Below are 18,347 nucleotides of genomic sequence, written 5' to 3'. Positions count from 1 at the left end.
GTTTGAGAATAGACTTGGCTAAACTAGAAACAATATAGGAAAAACAGGCAGAATGATTAAACTCAAGAAACACTGGAGAAACTACTTTGCCTTCCTGAGCTAAAAGGGGGTGGGGGTTTTAACTAGAAAATCTAAAGGTGCCTTTCATGTTCAATACTCTATTCACTTATGATTGTCTATCTAGGAGAAATGAGTCCGTATCTCTCTTAGTTAGGATTATCATTGGTCTAATGAAACACCATTGACCAAAGCAAGTTGGGGAGGAAAGAATTTATTTGGTTTATACTTCCACATCACTGTTCGTCATCTAAGAAAGTCTGGACAGGAACTCACACAGGGCAGGACCCTGGAGGCAGGATCTGGTGCAGAGGCCATGGAGGGATGCTCCTCATGGCTTGCTCAGCCGGCTTTCTTATAGAACCCAGGACCACCAGCTCAGGGATGGCACCACCCACAATGGCTTGTACCCTCCCTCGTCAATCACTAATTAAGAAAATACCCTACAGTTGGATCTTCTGGAGGCATTTTCTCAACTGAGGCTTCCCCTTTTCAGATAACAGTGGCCAAGTCCACTGTTCCTCTAGCGGGTCATTCATTTACACGGTACCGACTCTTCGGTGAGTGGCAGCATATGCTGGATGGCATATTACTATACCGAGGAGGCATGCACCACCAAGCCCAACTGAAATGGGGCTCAGAGCACCTATAACCTAAGAGAAAAGATATGTGAAGACACATAGACACAGGACCAAAGTCAAACCATAACAAGGCTAACCCTGCAGAGGGGTCCTTGACTGCGTTAATGGTCAGTGCTGTCCTCAGCGCTGTTTCAGTTGGACATGAGTCACTGTCTCCAAGGCTACTGACCAGGTGAAGCTGTGTTTAATGCTCCTGTTGCACACAACACTCAAGTGCAACGATGAAATTGCCTTTACATGGTGAGGCAAGAAGGATGAGATATGTTAGGGAATGGCAGATTCTCACTTTTTACCTCAAACCTCTCTAGGAGACACATTCATGGAATGGTCCAAGACACAGAAAATCACCTTCTATCTTGAAACCACCTTTGCTCTGTGTACAAGCATGATGGTCGCAATCCGTATAATAGCAGGTATGTTTCAGCGTCACAGTAACACATAAAGAGCACAAGAGAAGCATCGTGTTGCACACAGAGATTCACTTAGCTGTCTTCAGGGAGTTAGCGAAGAGGTGTAGAAAGTGGGATGCTCAAGTTGGGTCTTAAAGAATGAACTGGCAGTCATCAGAGAGACAAAAAAGAGAAAGACTTCATCAGAAGGCAGAGCCAGTGTGCCAAGATACAGGGGCACAAAGGGACAGGCCAGCCAGGGCAGACGGCAAACAGTTAGGCGTGTATGTGGTAGCGCTGCCCAGCTATGTTCTACACATGAAAGGAAGAGCCCCAAGCCTTCAGTACAACCCAAATTTGACAAGTCTTCTTTTTCCCCATTTCTAGACTTATCTACAAAACTGCTAAAGTGAATTCAGAAATAACAATAAAAGACACGGAGAGTGGGGGACACGGAAAGGAAGGGCACAGAAAGTATTTTCGGCCAAAAGCTGACTAGACTGATTTTGACAACACAAGGCTTTCAGTCCTACCACAGAAAAGCCTTCAGCTTGTGCCTGCGACCCAGACGAGCTGCTACAGACTCTTCTGCCCCTTTTCTGCCTTAGTTTTCTCATTTTGAGAGTGTCATTTTCTAAATGCTCTAAAATGGATTGACCTAGAGGTGCTGAGAGCTAGCTTTGTGGGGCTAGCAGTCCATGTGTGAGAAATATTTTCACAGAAAAAGCAAGTGCATGGAAATGTTTTTTTTTTACCACAATAAATTTGCTGGTTCCACATTTCTCTGGAAAGAAGGGAGGAGGAGAAGAAACCTGTGAAAAATTAGTGATGTGCTTACACTGCCAGCCCAGTGCCACTGACACTCGCTGGTGCCAAATTATTTAGCTGAACAGTATTTAAATTAAAAACTAGTGACTGGGTTAATTTAATACATGTCCATCTCTGTTCCAACTCTGTCTCTAGTGATGGAGCTCCAAAGCTGTGTTTCAAACAGGAATCCTCGGCAGCGGATAAAAACCATCTGACTACCAATAACAACTTCTCCCAATCTAACTTCTATTAGCGTTTTAGATGCTGAACTATAAATTGTTTACCAGACATTGGATGGTGAGATAGAAGGGTTAATATGCCACACGAATTGAATGGAATATCCTTAGCTAACAAACTGAGTTGCAGTAAGTAATCAACAAAATGAACCACAGTAGGTAACCTGATTGTTTTATGTTGGAGCTAAGGGTTTATCGCAGCGCCCGTTGGTATAACCCTGAACTCAACAGTCACCTGGAATCCCATTAACATTGCCTTTACAAACCAATCTCTGAGCGTTTAAATGTTGGCAAGGGAAGACCCAAGCCCTCCATCTCTTCTCAGCCCACTCATCTCTCAGATTTATATGCTTTCTCCAGCCCCTCACCCACCAATCCTCCCAGCATATAACTCTTTCATAAAGCTGCAAGAAATTATAATAGTTTACAGATTTAAAAAAAAGTGTGGAGAATGGGGCCAAAAAAAGTTATGGTAAAATTCCAAAAGTGCATAGCTAAGCGTGGTCTGGCAAACATATGACATACCTATCCTTGCAAGGAGGGTATAGAGCGGGCCACCCCTTCAGCTTCTGCAAACCATAAATGTCACAAGCATCTGAAACCACCCACGGAGGACCAACCTACATCTATGTGGGCTCATCCACTCCATCCCACAACAGTCACTGAGCATAAGACACACAAAACCAAACCAAAGGAAAAATGTTTTCACACTATAGCACAGAAGACAACCTAATGAGCAAACACTTGTCCATAAAGAGCTGACAGGAACAAAAAAAAAATCCTCCCAGACGCCAAATGAAAACAATATCTGAAAGTGAACTTGGCTGGAGAACAGACAGAGTGAAGTTATGAAAGCTGAGATCTGGAAAGTGCCACAATCCTTTACAACAGAGGCAACTGTCCTGGACTTCCCCCATCAAAAGCAGCATGGGGCAGGCTACCAGCCATGGGTTCTGGATCTCACGCTGGGTCCCCAGAGTGTGATGGAGTAATGGGAGGAAGGGGAGAAGCCAAAGTCTGACTCGTAGGCCCGTTCTTGCCTTGGGTTTGTCCCTTCAAAGGTGGGGTGGCATCTCAGAGGGGCTGGAAGTCTGGCTTGACCTAAGGCCCATGTGAAAATGTGACAGCCATGTTCTCAGGCTTAGACTGTGGCTGTGTTAACGCGATAAGGACGTGAGAGAGGAAGGGAAGTGAGAGGACAGATTAGAAGGATTCTCTGTTTCAGAGACTTTACATGGAAGATGGAGAAATGAAAAAGGAATGATCCTTAAGGAGATCGGGGAGAAGCAGGAGAGGCCTGGTTTGCTAAGCAAATAAGCAGGGAATGAGGAATCAACGTTTTTCATTTGAGTAACTTCAGTCTCCCACCATCGTCGGCAGACAGATGATATATTAGTAGATTAGGTAGATGGATGGATAGATAGATAGATAGATGATAGATAGATAGATAGATAGATAGATAGATAGATAGATAGATAGATAGATGACAAACACTTTTTCTATACAATAAGAGCATGGGATAAGATCCATCCCACATTCATCAGTATTATTTATGATTTTCTAATCTCTGTCATAGAAATCGTCTTAAGGGAAAATTTAACGGATAAAACTCTCTCTCTCCTCCCTTTACCCCCTCATCCTCTTCCAACAGAGCCCTCTCATTTCCCAGCCCCACCTGAATACCACCACATACATGATTGCCACCTCCCAGGCCAGCCATCCTGTTGTTTGTAGACTAGATTCTCGTAAATGGGGCGCTGCCCTGCGTCTGGGTTCACAGAGCGTGAGCCCATTTCCCTTGATTAGCTCTCTGATGTTTGAAAGAGCGACCCCAGTCCACCCTTGCCACCCCGCCAGGTCAAACACTCACATGTCTCTCAACCCTTTCTCGTCTGACATGGTTTCCTGCGTGTTCATGGGCTGAGTCTCCCTGAGACTGGCTTGGCAAAGCAACTCTTAACATATGGGACCAAGATCGCAACACAATATTCCAAGTGTGGTCTAACAATTCAGCCTTTTCCAAAGAAACACCCGGGTGCCTTCTACTCTCCAGACTAATATTTTTCTTGATCTGAACTCCACTTCAGTTAATGTACCCTCAAACACATTAGTGTTGTTTGTTTTACTTCATTTATGTATCAGAATAAGCATGAGGTCTCTGCCTGTTATCCAAATGACCTGTTTACTTTCTGTCCCTAGTTCTGTGGTAGGACACAGAGAACTTTCTGTGCCATGTGGCCTTGGGTGGACCCTGTCGTTCACTAGCTGAGTGAACTTAGACTGGAAAAATATTGGTCCCTCTTATAATTTCTCATCCAGATCTCTAATGAAAATAATTTTTAAAAGGCAAAACTAATGACAGATCTGTGTGGCATGGAAGAGCACTCCAGGCTGGTCCACCAAGTCAGATGAAGGGATTGCCTCTTTCAGGAATGGAAGGTGAGTCCATGGGGTTAAAATAAAAATAAACTCTAGTATGTCACTCCATACAATCTCCATACATCACTCCATAGCAATCTGTAGGATGTACTGGTCTTGTTATTTAGAGAAATAAATACAAAGGTTAAATAAGTGGTATTTCTGAAAGCACAAGGGTCATGAATGGAGGGGAGAGAATCACCCACAGCTCCTTCATACTCCTTCACACCCTTCACACCCCTTCACACCCCTTCACACTCCTTCATATCCCTACACACCCCTTCATACTCCTTCAAACCCTTCAAGCCCCTTCACACCCCTTCAACAAAATTGACTTGTGTGTGTGCAGAGGGGTGAAGGCGCAGCTCCTCAGGGAGCTTCCTCACAGATGCCACACTGACCAAAGGCCCGAAAGAAAACACACAAACTGGCAACGTCTATTTTGACTGAGTTGCAGGACTGTGGCTGAATTTTCCCACAAATTTTCTTCTTCCTTTTTTTTTAAAACAGGGTCTGAAACTATGTAGCCCAGGCTGGCCTCAAACTTAGGGCAATCCTCCTGCCTCACCCTTCCAAGAAGCTGAAAGGTAATCATGTTTGGCTTTGATTTTCTGTTCCTGTTCAGTTGACTTCTACAACTTGATAGATTTTCTGAACGTGCCAGGGAACTCATTCACTTCATGGGTCAAAGCACCAAGGCAGTCTCCAAGACATAAATGCCAAGAAACTGAAATTTAAGATTAATAGCTATTTCTTGTGTTGACTGGTTGGTTTTGAATTGGGGTGTGTGAGGTGTTGGGAAGGGACTCAGGGTTGGGAGCCTGCTAGGCGAGGTCTCTACTATTGAGCTGTATCTTAACTTCCACCCCACCCCTCCTCCCGTGTCCCAGGCCGGCCCTGAACTCACTACCTCTATGTCTGCTAGGCAAGCATGACTTTTTCATATTTTACAAAATGTGCTTCTGGGAGAAGAACAAAGATTGCAGAGCCTAGGGCGGGGAGAGTATATAATCCGGGAAAGCAGAACCCTGGCACTTTGTGAAGCTGCTGGAGGCTGTGACACAGGAGTAGACTGTGAGAGTGAGGGAGAATGCCCCGAAGACCCATGGGAATATCCCAGGGTGCGGCCTGGTCTGGTTCTGGAAAGGGCACGGGTGACTTAGTAGCCCAGTTCCACTGTCCCTAGTTGGATCAAATCAGAAAGAGAGCACAAACGACTTTGAGAGGAAAGAAACTCACAAAGCGAGTGCTCCCTCATGCACAGCTCACTGGTGCAGACCTAGCAAGGACAAGGCGCTCAGTCCTTTCCCCCTTCCAAAGACTTGGGCAGTGGTTGGCTGTAACATGGTTTACCATCCACTCCTCAACATTATGTGCGACTTCTCTATGTTCCATTTTTTTCCTGGTTAATTTTGTTTTGTTGGTTTTTTTGTTTGCTTGCTTGCTTGCTTGTTTGGTTTTCTTGAGACAGGATCACACAGCTAAGGATGCTGACCCCACCTCCCAAATGCTAGCCCTGCAGGCTTGAGCCACCACCGTGCCTGGTTTGGGTGGTGCTGGGGATCCATCCAGGGTTTGGTACATGGTGGGTAAACATGAGCTATCACCTGAGCTACATTCCCAGCCCTTTACCTGTAAAAATTTTAACAAAGCAAGTTTCCTGCTTTTATGAACCATCTAGAAAGCTTTAACTTCCTTTGAAATGCCATTCCTCACTGACTTTATTTCTCCAGGACAAGGTAAACCATTTCAGGAACTCTCGTGTTACGTTTCCCGAATCTCTTAACAGCCATTCTGTCAATCATTGCTATTGAGCTGAAACTCTACGAACTGGCATCCACCTGTGTGTTCCGAGTCTTATTTATCACTGGTACAAACTCTAATTGCCTTAAATACAAATTTTGCTTTAATGTCTTGCTAAGAAGATAACAATAATAACCTAAGGTTTGAAAAAAAAAACACAAAGTAGTTTCTTGAGAGTTTGATATTGTCCTTATCACTGCTTGAGGTTTAATACGTTGCCACATGCAGCAGGTCAGAACTTTGTACAGATAGCTTTTGATGAGCAAGGAAACTCCAGTTTCTTCAATAGGAATATTTCTAAATAGGTTTCAAGTTCAAATGTTCAGCTATAAAGAGATACGAACCGAGCAAAAATTTCTTAATTGATCTTTATTTTATTTATTTGCTTGTTTTTTTAGGATCTCATTCTATAGCCCACGCTGGCCTTGAATATTTATGCCAGTTCTCCTGCCTCAGGCTTCAGAGTACTGGGGTTAGAGGTGTGATTAATCACATCCACAATTTACCTTAATTGATTTATCTTTATTTTAATTTTTGAGACCAGGATTCACTATGTAGACCTGGCTGGCTAGGGACTTTCAATGTGGGTCAGGATGGCTTCAAACTCAAAGAGATCTACCTGTCTGTGCCCCCTGAGTGCTGGAATTAAAGGCATGTGCCATCTCATCTAGCCTTTTAGTGTGTCCAAGAAAAAGTATATTTGATAGATATGTCTGACAAGATAGTCCAGGCTTTGGGGTTGGGGAGGTGGCTCCATGGTAAAGGTACCTGCTGCTCAAGCCTGATGACTTGAGTTTCATATATGGTGGAAAGAGAAAGCTGACTCCATGACATTGTCCTCTGACCTCCACAAGTGCACATATGCACACACACACACAGTCACACACATAGGCACACACACTCACATATACTCTCCAGCACACACACCACACACACTCACACACATATGCACACACACATGCACACACACATATGCACACATCCACATGCATGAGCGCGCGCACATGCACACACCCACATATGCACACACTCTTCAGCATGCACACACATGCATACACACATGTGCACGCATGAGCACACACATATGTCCCCACACTCACATATGCTCTTCAACATGCACACATTCACACACATACTCACAAACACACACATACAGTCAAACATACACATTCACACTTACACATACACACACACACACCACACACACACACACTAATAATTTATAAATACCTTGCTGTAATAATATAAATAGAACATCATAATGTACTCACGGGAAGGCTTAAGAACTCATTAAAGTAATCCACAAGGAAGCCATCTGTTGCCAAAAAATTTTCCTGCAAAAAACATAAAAACATATTACAGCCATGTTTTGAAGCATGCCTTACGGTGACTTAGATCTCAGACTTTTTCAGTCAGTTACACATTGAAGCCTCACTACAAACCTAACACAGTCTCTGGAAGGGGCAGGAAAACGGGCTACGACATGAACTAAGCCCTCAGGAGGCACAGAGCCGAGAGTTCAAAGCCAGTCTCATCTATGGAGTGCGTTCAAAGTGAACAACTTGAACCTCGCCTCAGCCACCACCACCATCAACAAAAAGAAAATAGAGTGGACTGTTCTCTCAAAGTCCTTGCTACCGCAGCTAGCAAAGGGGACAAGAAGAGTATAGCAGAACATGTAAATGAAGTATCCACAAATACAAATTGAAGCACTGCAAGATAAATTTCTCAGACTTTTAAAACACGCACTTCATAGAAATAGAGGCAGAAGGCCTACAAGATGGCTCACAGGTAAATGCGCTCCCCACGAAAACCTGATAACCTGAACTCAACCCCACAACCCGTGCAAAGGTAGAAAGAGCAGGCTCTGTAAAGATTCCCACTGCCTTCCACATGTGCGCCTTAAACACACACACATAATAATAAATACAAATTTAAAATAAATTAAAAAAGAAGGCAGAGTCACCGTTAAAGACAGTAGCAAGTAGTAAGGAATGTAAAATTCTTTGCTGCTCACTTAAAGTTACAAGCTAAGCACAATATTAAATGTCTGTGAGCGTGAGATTCAGTTTCCAGGACCTGGATCCTGCTGGATTTTGAACATAGACTCTTTGGCCGGGGCATGTGTTCTGCATACTGACTGTATACATATTTTCTGTAACTGTCTCACCCACCAACATAGGCCACTTTTGAAATTGGCAAAATCGAATAGCCGCTGCCAAGAAAAACCTGCTCCCCTAATCAGAAAACACCTACTTCATGGGTCATTGTTTCCACTGCGTCGAGAGCACATCGTGGCACACTCGGTGGAACAGTACATGTGGTTGTCTGTTATTCATAATTAGACTTCAATGTTGTAAATCTAACACCAAAGTTGAAACATGACACAATGCTATTACTTCCGTATGGCTGATAATTTTCTTTTTATGAAGTACTAGCTAATTTTTAAAAATTAGTGAAGTAGTGGCTGGAGAGATAGCTCGGTTGGTAAAGGGCTTGCTATGTGTACTGGCTGGTTTTGTGTGTCAACTTGATGCAAGCTAGAGTCATCTGAGGAAGGAGCCTCAGCTGAGGAAATGCCTTCTTGAGATCCAGCTGTAAGGCATTTTCTCATTTAGTGATATCAGTGGAGGAGGGCCCAGCACATGGTGGGTGGTGCCAACCCTGGGCGCTGGTCCTGGGTTCTATAAGAAGGTGGGCTGAGCAAGGCAGGCCAAGCAAGTCAGTAAGCAGCTCCCCTCCATGGCCTCTGCATCAGTTCCTGCCTCCAGGTTCCTGCCCTGTTTGAGTTCCTGTCCTGCCTTCCCTCCGCTGAAGTGTAAGCCAGCTTGCTTCTCGGCCATGGTGTTTCAGGAAGCACTAGAAAGTCTCGCTAAGGCACTGTGCAAGCACTCCAACTGGACTTCAATCCCCAAGGCTCACACAGGAAGCTGGGTGTGGTGGTGTGTGCTTGTAATACCAACCCTGGGGCTCTCTGGCAAGCCAGCCTAGTCAGCCCAGATCCTAGATAGAGACCCCATTAGAGGAGGGGAGGTGAAGGTAAAAGTGGGGATGAAGGGAAGGGAAGACAGAGGGGAGGATGCGCAGGAGGGGAGGAGGAGGAGGAGGGGGAGGAGGAGGAGGAGGAGGAGGAGGAGGAGGAGGAGGAGGAGGAGAGGGAGGAGGAGGAGGAGGAGGAGATGGCAAAGTCAAAGTAGTTTTGTACAGAAAGGACTAAGGTATTATTAAACCCGCTTCAGAAAACAGATTTGTTCTTGGTAACTTTATGTAATTGCAGTGTCTGGAAATTATAAATAGCTCTGGTTCAAGATTCATACCAAGAGCTGGGTGGTGACGCCCGCCTTTAATCCCAGCACCCAGGAGGTAGAGAAAGGCAGATCTCTGTGAGTTCAAGGCCAGCCTGGTAAACAGAGTGAGTTCCAGGAAAGGCTCCAAAGTTACAGAGACACCCTGTCTCAAAAAAAAAAAAAAACAAAAAGATTCATATCAAGGAACTTACTAGAAATCTCACCTAATCGACCCAGGGTTTAGTTTGCTAAGACCCCAAGTGATTAAAACAGATGAACCAAGGGTTAGGGAAATGTACCGCCTTCAGAGTGGAGCCTTAGCAGCACGGCTCGGAATTCTGGTCTGTTAAAGTAGAGCAAGGCAGACACCATGGGGGAAACCATGAGATTAATAACTGTCCAGGCTCGGTGTCTATTGCTGTAATAAAGACCATGGACAAATACGCCCTGGGAGAAGAGGGTGTGTTTCATCTTATAGCTTAGAGTCCATCGTGAAAAGAAGTCAGGGCAGGAACCTGGAGAAGGAGCTGATGCGGAGGCCATGGTGGGAGCTGCTTACTGGCCTGCTCCTGTGCCTTGCTCAGCCAGCTTCCTTACAGACCCGGGACCAGCAGCCCAGGGTGGCACTGTTAACAGTCGGGATCTCCCTCATCAACCATCGATTAGGATGGGGGACGCATGTGGGGCTTGCTCACAGGCCCATCTGATGCTGCTATTTTCTCGACTGAGGTCCCCTCTTCTGAGATGACTCCAGCTTGTGTCGAGCTGACGAAATGCGAGCCAGAACAATAACTTCACAACTTTTCAAGCTCCAGATTTTTTTTTTTTTTAGTGAAGCACCAAGTAAGCGCTTAAGAAACACATCTTAACTCAATAATTCCTAGTCACCCAAGTAGAAGGCATTTGTGTTACAATAGGCGTAGCCAAATTTGGCCCATGGTGGTAAATTCTAAATAACATGATGTTTTAAAATAATAACTATGTCTTTCAGATGAAATTTATTTTATTAAATTCTGTATTTTAAAAAAGTAACCAAAATTCACAATACTAAGCCACAGGATCATGAATCCATGCATAAGAAAATGTATATTTTATATTAATCTTACAAATTGATATAACTATATTAACAAACATATTAATAGCAATAGGAAATAAAATTTGTTAGCTTTTCTAAAATATGCATTTCAGTTTTATTTTAGCTGATTTAAACTTAGCTCTAGGCATTCCATAGAGCCTCGTGGATCAGCAAGGCCTCAATGACCCTCAGGGCCACACGCTCGTTCCGGAGCAGAAGTCCTCATCTTCCTAACGCTGCCACCCTTTCATCTGTCCCTCAGGCTGTGCTGATCCCCCAGCCATAGTTATTTCCATCGTTACTTCATAGCTGTAAATGTGCTACTGTTGTGAGTCAATGTAAATGTGTGTTTTCTGGTGGTTTGGAGCAGCCCTGTGAAGGGGTCATTCACCCCACAGGGGTCACACCCACAGTTGAGAACCCCTGCTCTAGGCATGTCCAGTTCCAGGAGCCTCTAACTCAGTCCATGCAATGAAACGGCACGCTTTGTCTACTTCTCGTAATCTGTCTCAGACACCAACTTCCCAGAAACACACCGAGAGAGAACCGCTAGGAAAGAGACCACAGGACATGCGCTGTCGTCTGGGTGCTCACGGTAGACTCTACAGCTACAACCACTTCTCGACATAATATCTCTCCTTGGCTTCTGAGCCCCTCTTGCTGGGGACTGACTGTCCTTGGCACAGTGGTGGCGCTGACTTTCCTACATGGTACTGTGGTACTGTCACATGCTCAAATTTCTAGAGACGATTGCAATAAATTAAAATCTTGTCCAAATACATCAAAATTGGCATTTCTTTTGTGAGGCTTTGCATTAACGTTTACGGGTATTAAATACTGATAGTTATATTGACTTGGGGCAGCTGTGATTGTGGGGTTGGTATAAGCACTGCCTGCTCTGGCCTTATGGCCATTTCGGCAGGAAGCTGTGCCACTGAATAAGGGAGTGCATTTCCCACTGCAGCTACTACTTCAGCATGGGCACATCTAGTCACATCAGCAGGCAAACCAAAGGGGCCAGGCACGTGCTGTGTGTGCGTGTGTGCACGCGTGCATGTGTGCACATACTCATACAAGCATTGTGTGCTCAGGCATGTGTGTGCACATGTGTATGTTAATGTGCATGCAGCGCACATGCGTGTGTACATGCGTGCGTGTGTGCATGTGTGCACGTGCTCATGTGTGTGCACGTGCATATGTATGTATGTATGTGTGTATGTGTGCGCGTGGTACTGGAACTGAACACAGAATTTTGTGCACGCTAGGCAAGAATTCTACCACAAAGTGGCATCTTTCAATCTGACAAGCTTTTTATTCCCAAAGCCCTTGAATTATAAAAGAAAAAACCCCAAAAGTCTTTAATCCAGTTTAGTAGCTCTGCTTTTCTCATTGAGTTTCCACAATCCAATTACTCGGACATTTTTTTGATTAATTAAATTTCCTAAGCCATGTTGGTATCTTCCAAGTACCCAAAAAAACTTGACGGTTAAAGGAGTAACGAGAAAATTGAGTTCCGCTCAGTTCCTCCGTTACATCACTCCACAGGTGTGACTCAGCGTGGGGGCTCCTTCAGTACTTGCTGCTCTTGAAGCCTGCCTTTCCGTGTGCCTCCTGCCAAAGTGAAGTCAGCGGGTCCAATTTTAGCCCAGGCTTCCTGAATCTCTAACAGTAGGAGGGTTGGACCAAGCCATCTGCGCACACCTGCCAGCGACGGTAGCTGCTGTGATGGAAGTGGGTGTGTGGCTTCTGTCTGGGCGCCATTTCACACAGATCTCTTTTCAGTACACCAGGAGTAGGTCAGAGGACAGCTTTTGGGGTTGGTTCTCCCACCGTGTAGGTTCTAGGGATCAAACTCAGGTCGTCAGTCTTGGGGAGCAGCTGCTGAGCCATCTTACTGGTCCTCTGAATGAAACTGAAAGAGCTGTAAAATCTCTTTCCTTCTCACCCAGTATTTAATTCTAATCCCAGATCATACCCATAGATTTAAGTGACTCTGCCACACCCACACCTCCAAGGCTCTCTCCCTGTACAAAAGTCCTTCCAGCCTGATAGTCTAACTTAAAAGAGACAGAGGCTCTCACTTTCTCCCCTTCTCCATCTTAAAGGGGTAAAGGCGGGAGTGGTGAGGTCGCTAAGTCTTAACCTCACAGCTAACACATAAATGTAGCTGCTTAGCACTTGGTGCTTCACTGGAAGGGTTAGTTAGTGTCTTCGTTTGCCTTTGCATGTTGTGATAAAAACACGGATCAAACACAGCTTAGGGAGGAGAGGGCTTGTTTCATCTTACAGCTGAAGGGAAGTCAGGGCAGGAACTCAAGCAAGAAACCTGAAGGCAGGAACTGAAGCAGAGGCCATAAGAGAACACAGCTTACTGGCTTGCTCCTTGTTTGCTCAATTCACTTCTTATACACCGAGAACCACCCGGCAGGGGTGGCACCACCCACACTGGGCTGGGCTCTTCTGCAACAACCGTCAGTCAGGAAAACTCCCACAGCTGTGCCTACAGGCCAATGTGATGTGGGCACTTTCTCGGCTGAGGTCCCCTCTTCCCAGATGACTCCAGCCTGCGTCAAACTGACCAAAGCCAACAAAAGACAAACCAGCACAGTTCTCCCTCCAGTCAGACAGAATGCTGCTTTTGCAATTCGCGGCTAGTAATGTGTGCCCTGGAACAACGTACAGCCATTGGCTACATGTTTGTGGAGCGTCTAAGTTTCCGCAGCTCCAAAATCATAGAGAATTGATCCCTGTTCCAAGTCTGGACCTCCATAGAGATGAGTGACCTGAAATAGCAACACTTTCCAAGGGCCCTGTGGGATGCATCTCAGTTTCCAGAAGGCTTTCCCACAATGCTCTGGCTCCTAGCTATGCATTGTCTTCAGGAAAGAAGGGATGAAGAGAGATAGAACCAACGATTCCTGCGTTCCAGCCACCCCACCCTCCGTGGTTTCCATGTGAAGCTACCTATTATCAACTGAGATTGCTCTCAGTTACCCAACCCATCATGTTCTGTTTGGGAAACAAATACTAAGTGATTACAGCCATGCAGTCTTCTTCCTGGGGTCTGGGGTTATGGATATTTTGATATATTGTGTTTAAATAATGTTTTAGGGTTTCTGTTGCTGTGAAGAGACACCATGACCACAACAACTCTTATAAAGAAAGGCATTTAATTGGGCAACTTACAGTTTAGAAGTTCAGTCCATTATCATCATGGTGGGACATGGTGGTGTGCAGGCAGACATGGTGCTCTAGATCTTCGAGCAGGCAACAGGAAGTGGTCTGAGACACTGAGCATGGCTTGAGCATATGCAACTTCAAAGCCCGCCTCCACAGTGGCACACTTCCTCCAACAAAGCCACAACTCCTAATAGGGCCATTTTCTTTCAAACCACCACAAATAAGGATGTGATTTTCATGCTCTGGAGATCTGATTACTATAATTATATCCAAGCTATAAAGACAGCGGGGTGACTCTGAGACAACTCAGCCTTGGTTGAAAACAAACACCAGTTTTCACAATTAAATGCTGTAAATACTATTTGAATCTAAAATCCCTTTTTAAATTAATTTTTTGAGAATTTCTTTCATAAATTCTATATTTACTTCATTTCTAATCCTCCTCTGCCCTGTGACAGCCTCCTGTGCTCTCCTACTCCCTCTCAAATTCACTCTTCTTCAAATATTATTACAACATTCACACAGAGAGATGCATAACCTACTGAATCCATTTGTGTGGTTCATATATGTGTGTTTAGAGTTGGCCATTTGGGGGCTGGAGAGATGGCTCAGTGGTTAAGAGCATTCCCTGCTCTCCCAGAGGTCCTGAGTTCAATTCCCAGCAACCACATGGTGGCTCACAACCATCTGTAATGGGGTCTGGTTCCCTCTTCTGGCCTGCAGGCATACACACAGACAGAATATTGTATACATAATAAATAAGTATAGAGTTGGCCATTTGGGCCTCAATGACCTGTCAGGGGCTCATCCCCGGGGAAAACTACCCTCCCTTCTCAGCAGCCATCCAGGGCCAGGGCCTTGTACGATTTCCTGGCATTCGTGCTGGCATGTAGCTGATGTCATGCTGTCATTAGGCGGGTCACGTTTAGGCCACCATATGGTTGAGACTGCGTTCAGCTTGGTCACGACAATGCCACAGCAGGTGTCTTAATCCCGTCTGTGTTGCTGTGATTAGACACCATGACCAAGGCAATGTATAGAAGGAAGGGTTTATCGGTGCCGATGGTTTCAGAGGGTGAGTCCATGGTCATCACGGCTGAGGGCGTGGCGGCGGCAGGCATAGCAGTAACTGAGAGCTACACCCTTCCCGACAAGCATGAGACACAGAGAGAGCTACGTGGGAGTGGCATGGGCTTCTGAAACCTCGAAGCCCACCCTCAGTGACAAACCTCCTCCAATAAGGCCACTCCTAATCCTTTCAAACTAGCTCACCAACTATGGGGACCAGGTATTAAAACGTGGGGACTATTCTCATTCAGACCATCACAGCAGGCATTTAGGTCCTCAAGGTTTTTTGTTTGTTTAACACAGGGTATAGTATAGCTCTCTGTGTTGTGGGTGACCTTGAAGTCCTGATCCTCCTGCCTCTGCCTCCCAAGTGCTGTAATTGATTACAGCTATGTGGTACCCCACCCGGCTAAAGTCCCTTTTAATTTGCTGGTAAGATAAAGACATATTTTCTATTTACAAATTGTTTTTTATTTTAAGCAATTTTAACTTGATTTTTAAATGTTATTTTATCTTATTTTAGGTATATGACTGTTTTATCTGAATGCAAGGGTCTGTACGCCACTTGTATGCAATACCCGAAGAGTCCAGAAGAGGGCATCAGACCCCTTAGAACTGGAGTTACAGGTCATTGCAACCTGCCATGTGTGCTGGGAATCAAACTTGGTTCCTCTGGGGGATCTGTCAGTGCTCTGAGATACGGAGCTATCTTTCCAGCCCCTTATCTGCTTTTAAAGCCAATGAAACTATGGACTTTATATATAAGAAAACCTTCAACAAAAAATTACACACACACCACACACACACACACACACACACACACACACACACACACACACACGGCAGGAGCCTCAGCAATTAAAACTCACTCTGCTTTTGCAGAGGACCCAAATTTGGTTTCCAGCTCACAACCACCTGTAACTCAGCTCCAGGGGATTCAATGCTCTCTTCCAGTCTCTGAGTGTGCCTGTACCACACACACATACACACACACACACATACACACACACACACATATATTTTGGAAAATGATACACCTATTCCCATAGTTCCAACAAATTATTTTCTTCAAAATGTTAAGATTTTTTTACTTATAAAGCTTTTTCCCATAACAAATTATTTTTAAGGCACACAAGAGGAAAAAAATCAGGATTTAAAACTCAGATATTTAAATCCTTGTTAAGCCTAATGTACTCTGTTTTACTGTTAAAAAACTAATCTATCTATCTATCTATCTATCTATCTATCTATCTATCTTGATTTTTTGAGACAGGGTTTCTCTGTGTAGTCGTGACTGTCCTTGAACTAGCTCTATAGACCAGGCTGGCCTCGAACTCACAGAGATCCGTCTGCCTCTGCCTCCCAAGCGTTGGATTAATGACGTGTGCCACCACTCCTGGCTCAGGAGCCACTCATAAACTTGACTCAGTGTGCACACTGCATGTGTGACAAGACCACCCACATGCAGGCCTTTGCCGTGGAGATCTGTGTTGTGGATCTGATGCTCTGGGAAAGCAAGAGAGGAGCCAGGATGGCAAGTAGTGAGGGAAACATTCACTTACCAGTATTATTTCTTGTAAGAACTCATGCGTCATTTACATAAATAAAAATATGTTGAGCCGGGCGGTGGTGGCGCACGCCTTTAATCCCAGCACTCAGGAGGCAGAGGCAGGCAGATCTCTGTGAGTTTGAGGCCAGCCTGGTCTACAAGAGCTAGTTCCAGGACAGGCACCAAAGCTACAGAGAAACATTGTCTTGAAAAAACAAAACAAACAAACAAACAAAAAATGCTCCACAAAGGACATAAAAATATATTCATTTTTGTACTATTTTCCCAAAGAAAATTCCCGAAGCCCAGTCAAACACAATGAAAGCCGTTAAGCGGGGTGGGTGTCACGTGCCTATAACTGCAGCACTTGGGAGGCAGAGGCCAGAGGATAAGAGGTTCAGGCCATCATTACACAGAGTTAGAGGACAGCTCAGACTACCTAACACCCCCTCTCAAAAACTAAAATAAACAAATGAAAAACAATCCACTGAGCCAAACTAATCATCTGAGTAAGATCCTCTGTACAGTGTGCTTTGGGAAATATAAGGGTGTCGAGACAGTGCCAGCCCACAGTTTTGTTATGAGACTTCAAAACTTATACATAGAGCCAGGCAGTGGTGGCGCACTCCTTTAATCCCAGCACTCGGGAGGCAGAGGCAGGTGAATCTCTGGGAGTTCGAGGCCAGCCTGGTCTACAAGAGCTAGTTCCGGGACAGGCACCAAAGCTACAGAGAAACCCTGTCTCAAAAAACCAAAAAAAAAAACTTATACATAAAATATTTCAATAGCTGGGCATGATGATTTGTGCTACAGCCCAGCATGTGGGAGGCAGAGGCAGGAGGATCAGCCTGCTACATACCAAGTCCAAGGACAGTATAGTCTACATCAAGTTCCAGGCTAGCCAGGTCTACATAGCAAGTCCAAGGACAATATGGTCTACTCAGAGTTCCAAGCTAGCCAGGTCTACATAGCAAGACTCAGCCCCAAAACAAGCCTGCCACCTAAAAACAGAGATTTCAATATATCTGATGCCCCTGGCAGACAAGCAGTTGATTCCAAACGTATGACTCCCTGCTTTGAGAGTGAAGACCCCAGGGGAAGGTTAAGCTCTTCTGTAGACATCCGTAACAACAAAGGAGTTTTGGATTACTGGTTGAGAAAATACGGTGAAGGTTATTATAAACACTGGAACACCAAAGCACCGCTTCCTAAATGACGTAGAACATTTCTGCGCTGTCACTGAGGCTCCCTTTGATCACATGACTCTGTTATCCTCAAGATGCCAGCCTCAGATCACCGTTCCAGCAAGCGAGAAGAAAACTGGCTCTCTCTTCCTTCCTATACTTACATGAATTTCAGAATCTCAGTAACCCAGCATCTGAATGTGGCTTGACCACAATAACAAGGCTGTGACAAAGGAGCCAGTCACGTGATGTTGTAAACATCAGCTCTCCAGGGCTGGGCACAGCAGTGCTACTTACATGACAGTTTAACTAACTTCAGGAGAGACAAAAAACAAGGCTTGAGGGTCCCTACCCCACTTTTTCTAAGAATACGTAGCTTGTTGATGAGAACACCACCATCGCACTTCAGAGAAGCAAGGCCAACCACGTGTCCAAGGCGGGTTAATTATTTAAGTGAATAGCCAACACTTGGTTGAGCATGTGAGTTTGAGAATCTGGCCACAGGCTGGTTTCCATGGGAAGCTGTCCAGAGCGCCAAGGCAGTCTGCATGATGCTAGGTTGGGAAGGTTTCGTGGGGATGAGCTGAGCCTGAAGGAATGTGCCAGATTGTGAAACAGATGGGGAAGGGCAACCCAGTCAGACCGACAGC

At 45.0% G+C, this 18,347-nt stretch overlaps 1 protein-coding gene across 1 annotated transcript in view; it reads right to left on the bottom strand.

The window, feature by feature from the left end:
- Rgs22 (regulator of G protein signaling 22) overlaps positions 1–18,347 on the bottom strand; it is a 106,263-nt gene that overhangs the window by 84,454 nt on the left and 3,462 nt on the right. The window contains exon 3 of the mRNA XM_075961195.1: positions 7,626–7,688. Within this exon, the coding sequence (XP_075817310.1) occupies positions 7,626–7,688 (63 nt within the window). The remainder of the gene's footprint in view (positions 1–7,625; positions 7,689–18,347) is intronic.

This window comes from Microtus pennsylvanicus, chromosome 2 (assembly GCF_037038515.1).
Source record: "Microtus pennsylvanicus isolate mMicPen1 chromosome 2, mMicPen1.hap1, whole genome shotgun sequence".
NCBI classification, from domain to species: domain Eukaryota; kingdom Metazoa; phylum Chordata; class Mammalia; order Rodentia; family Cricetidae; genus Microtus; species Microtus pennsylvanicus.
This window is presented reverse-complemented; position numbering and strand designations above follow the sequence as displayed.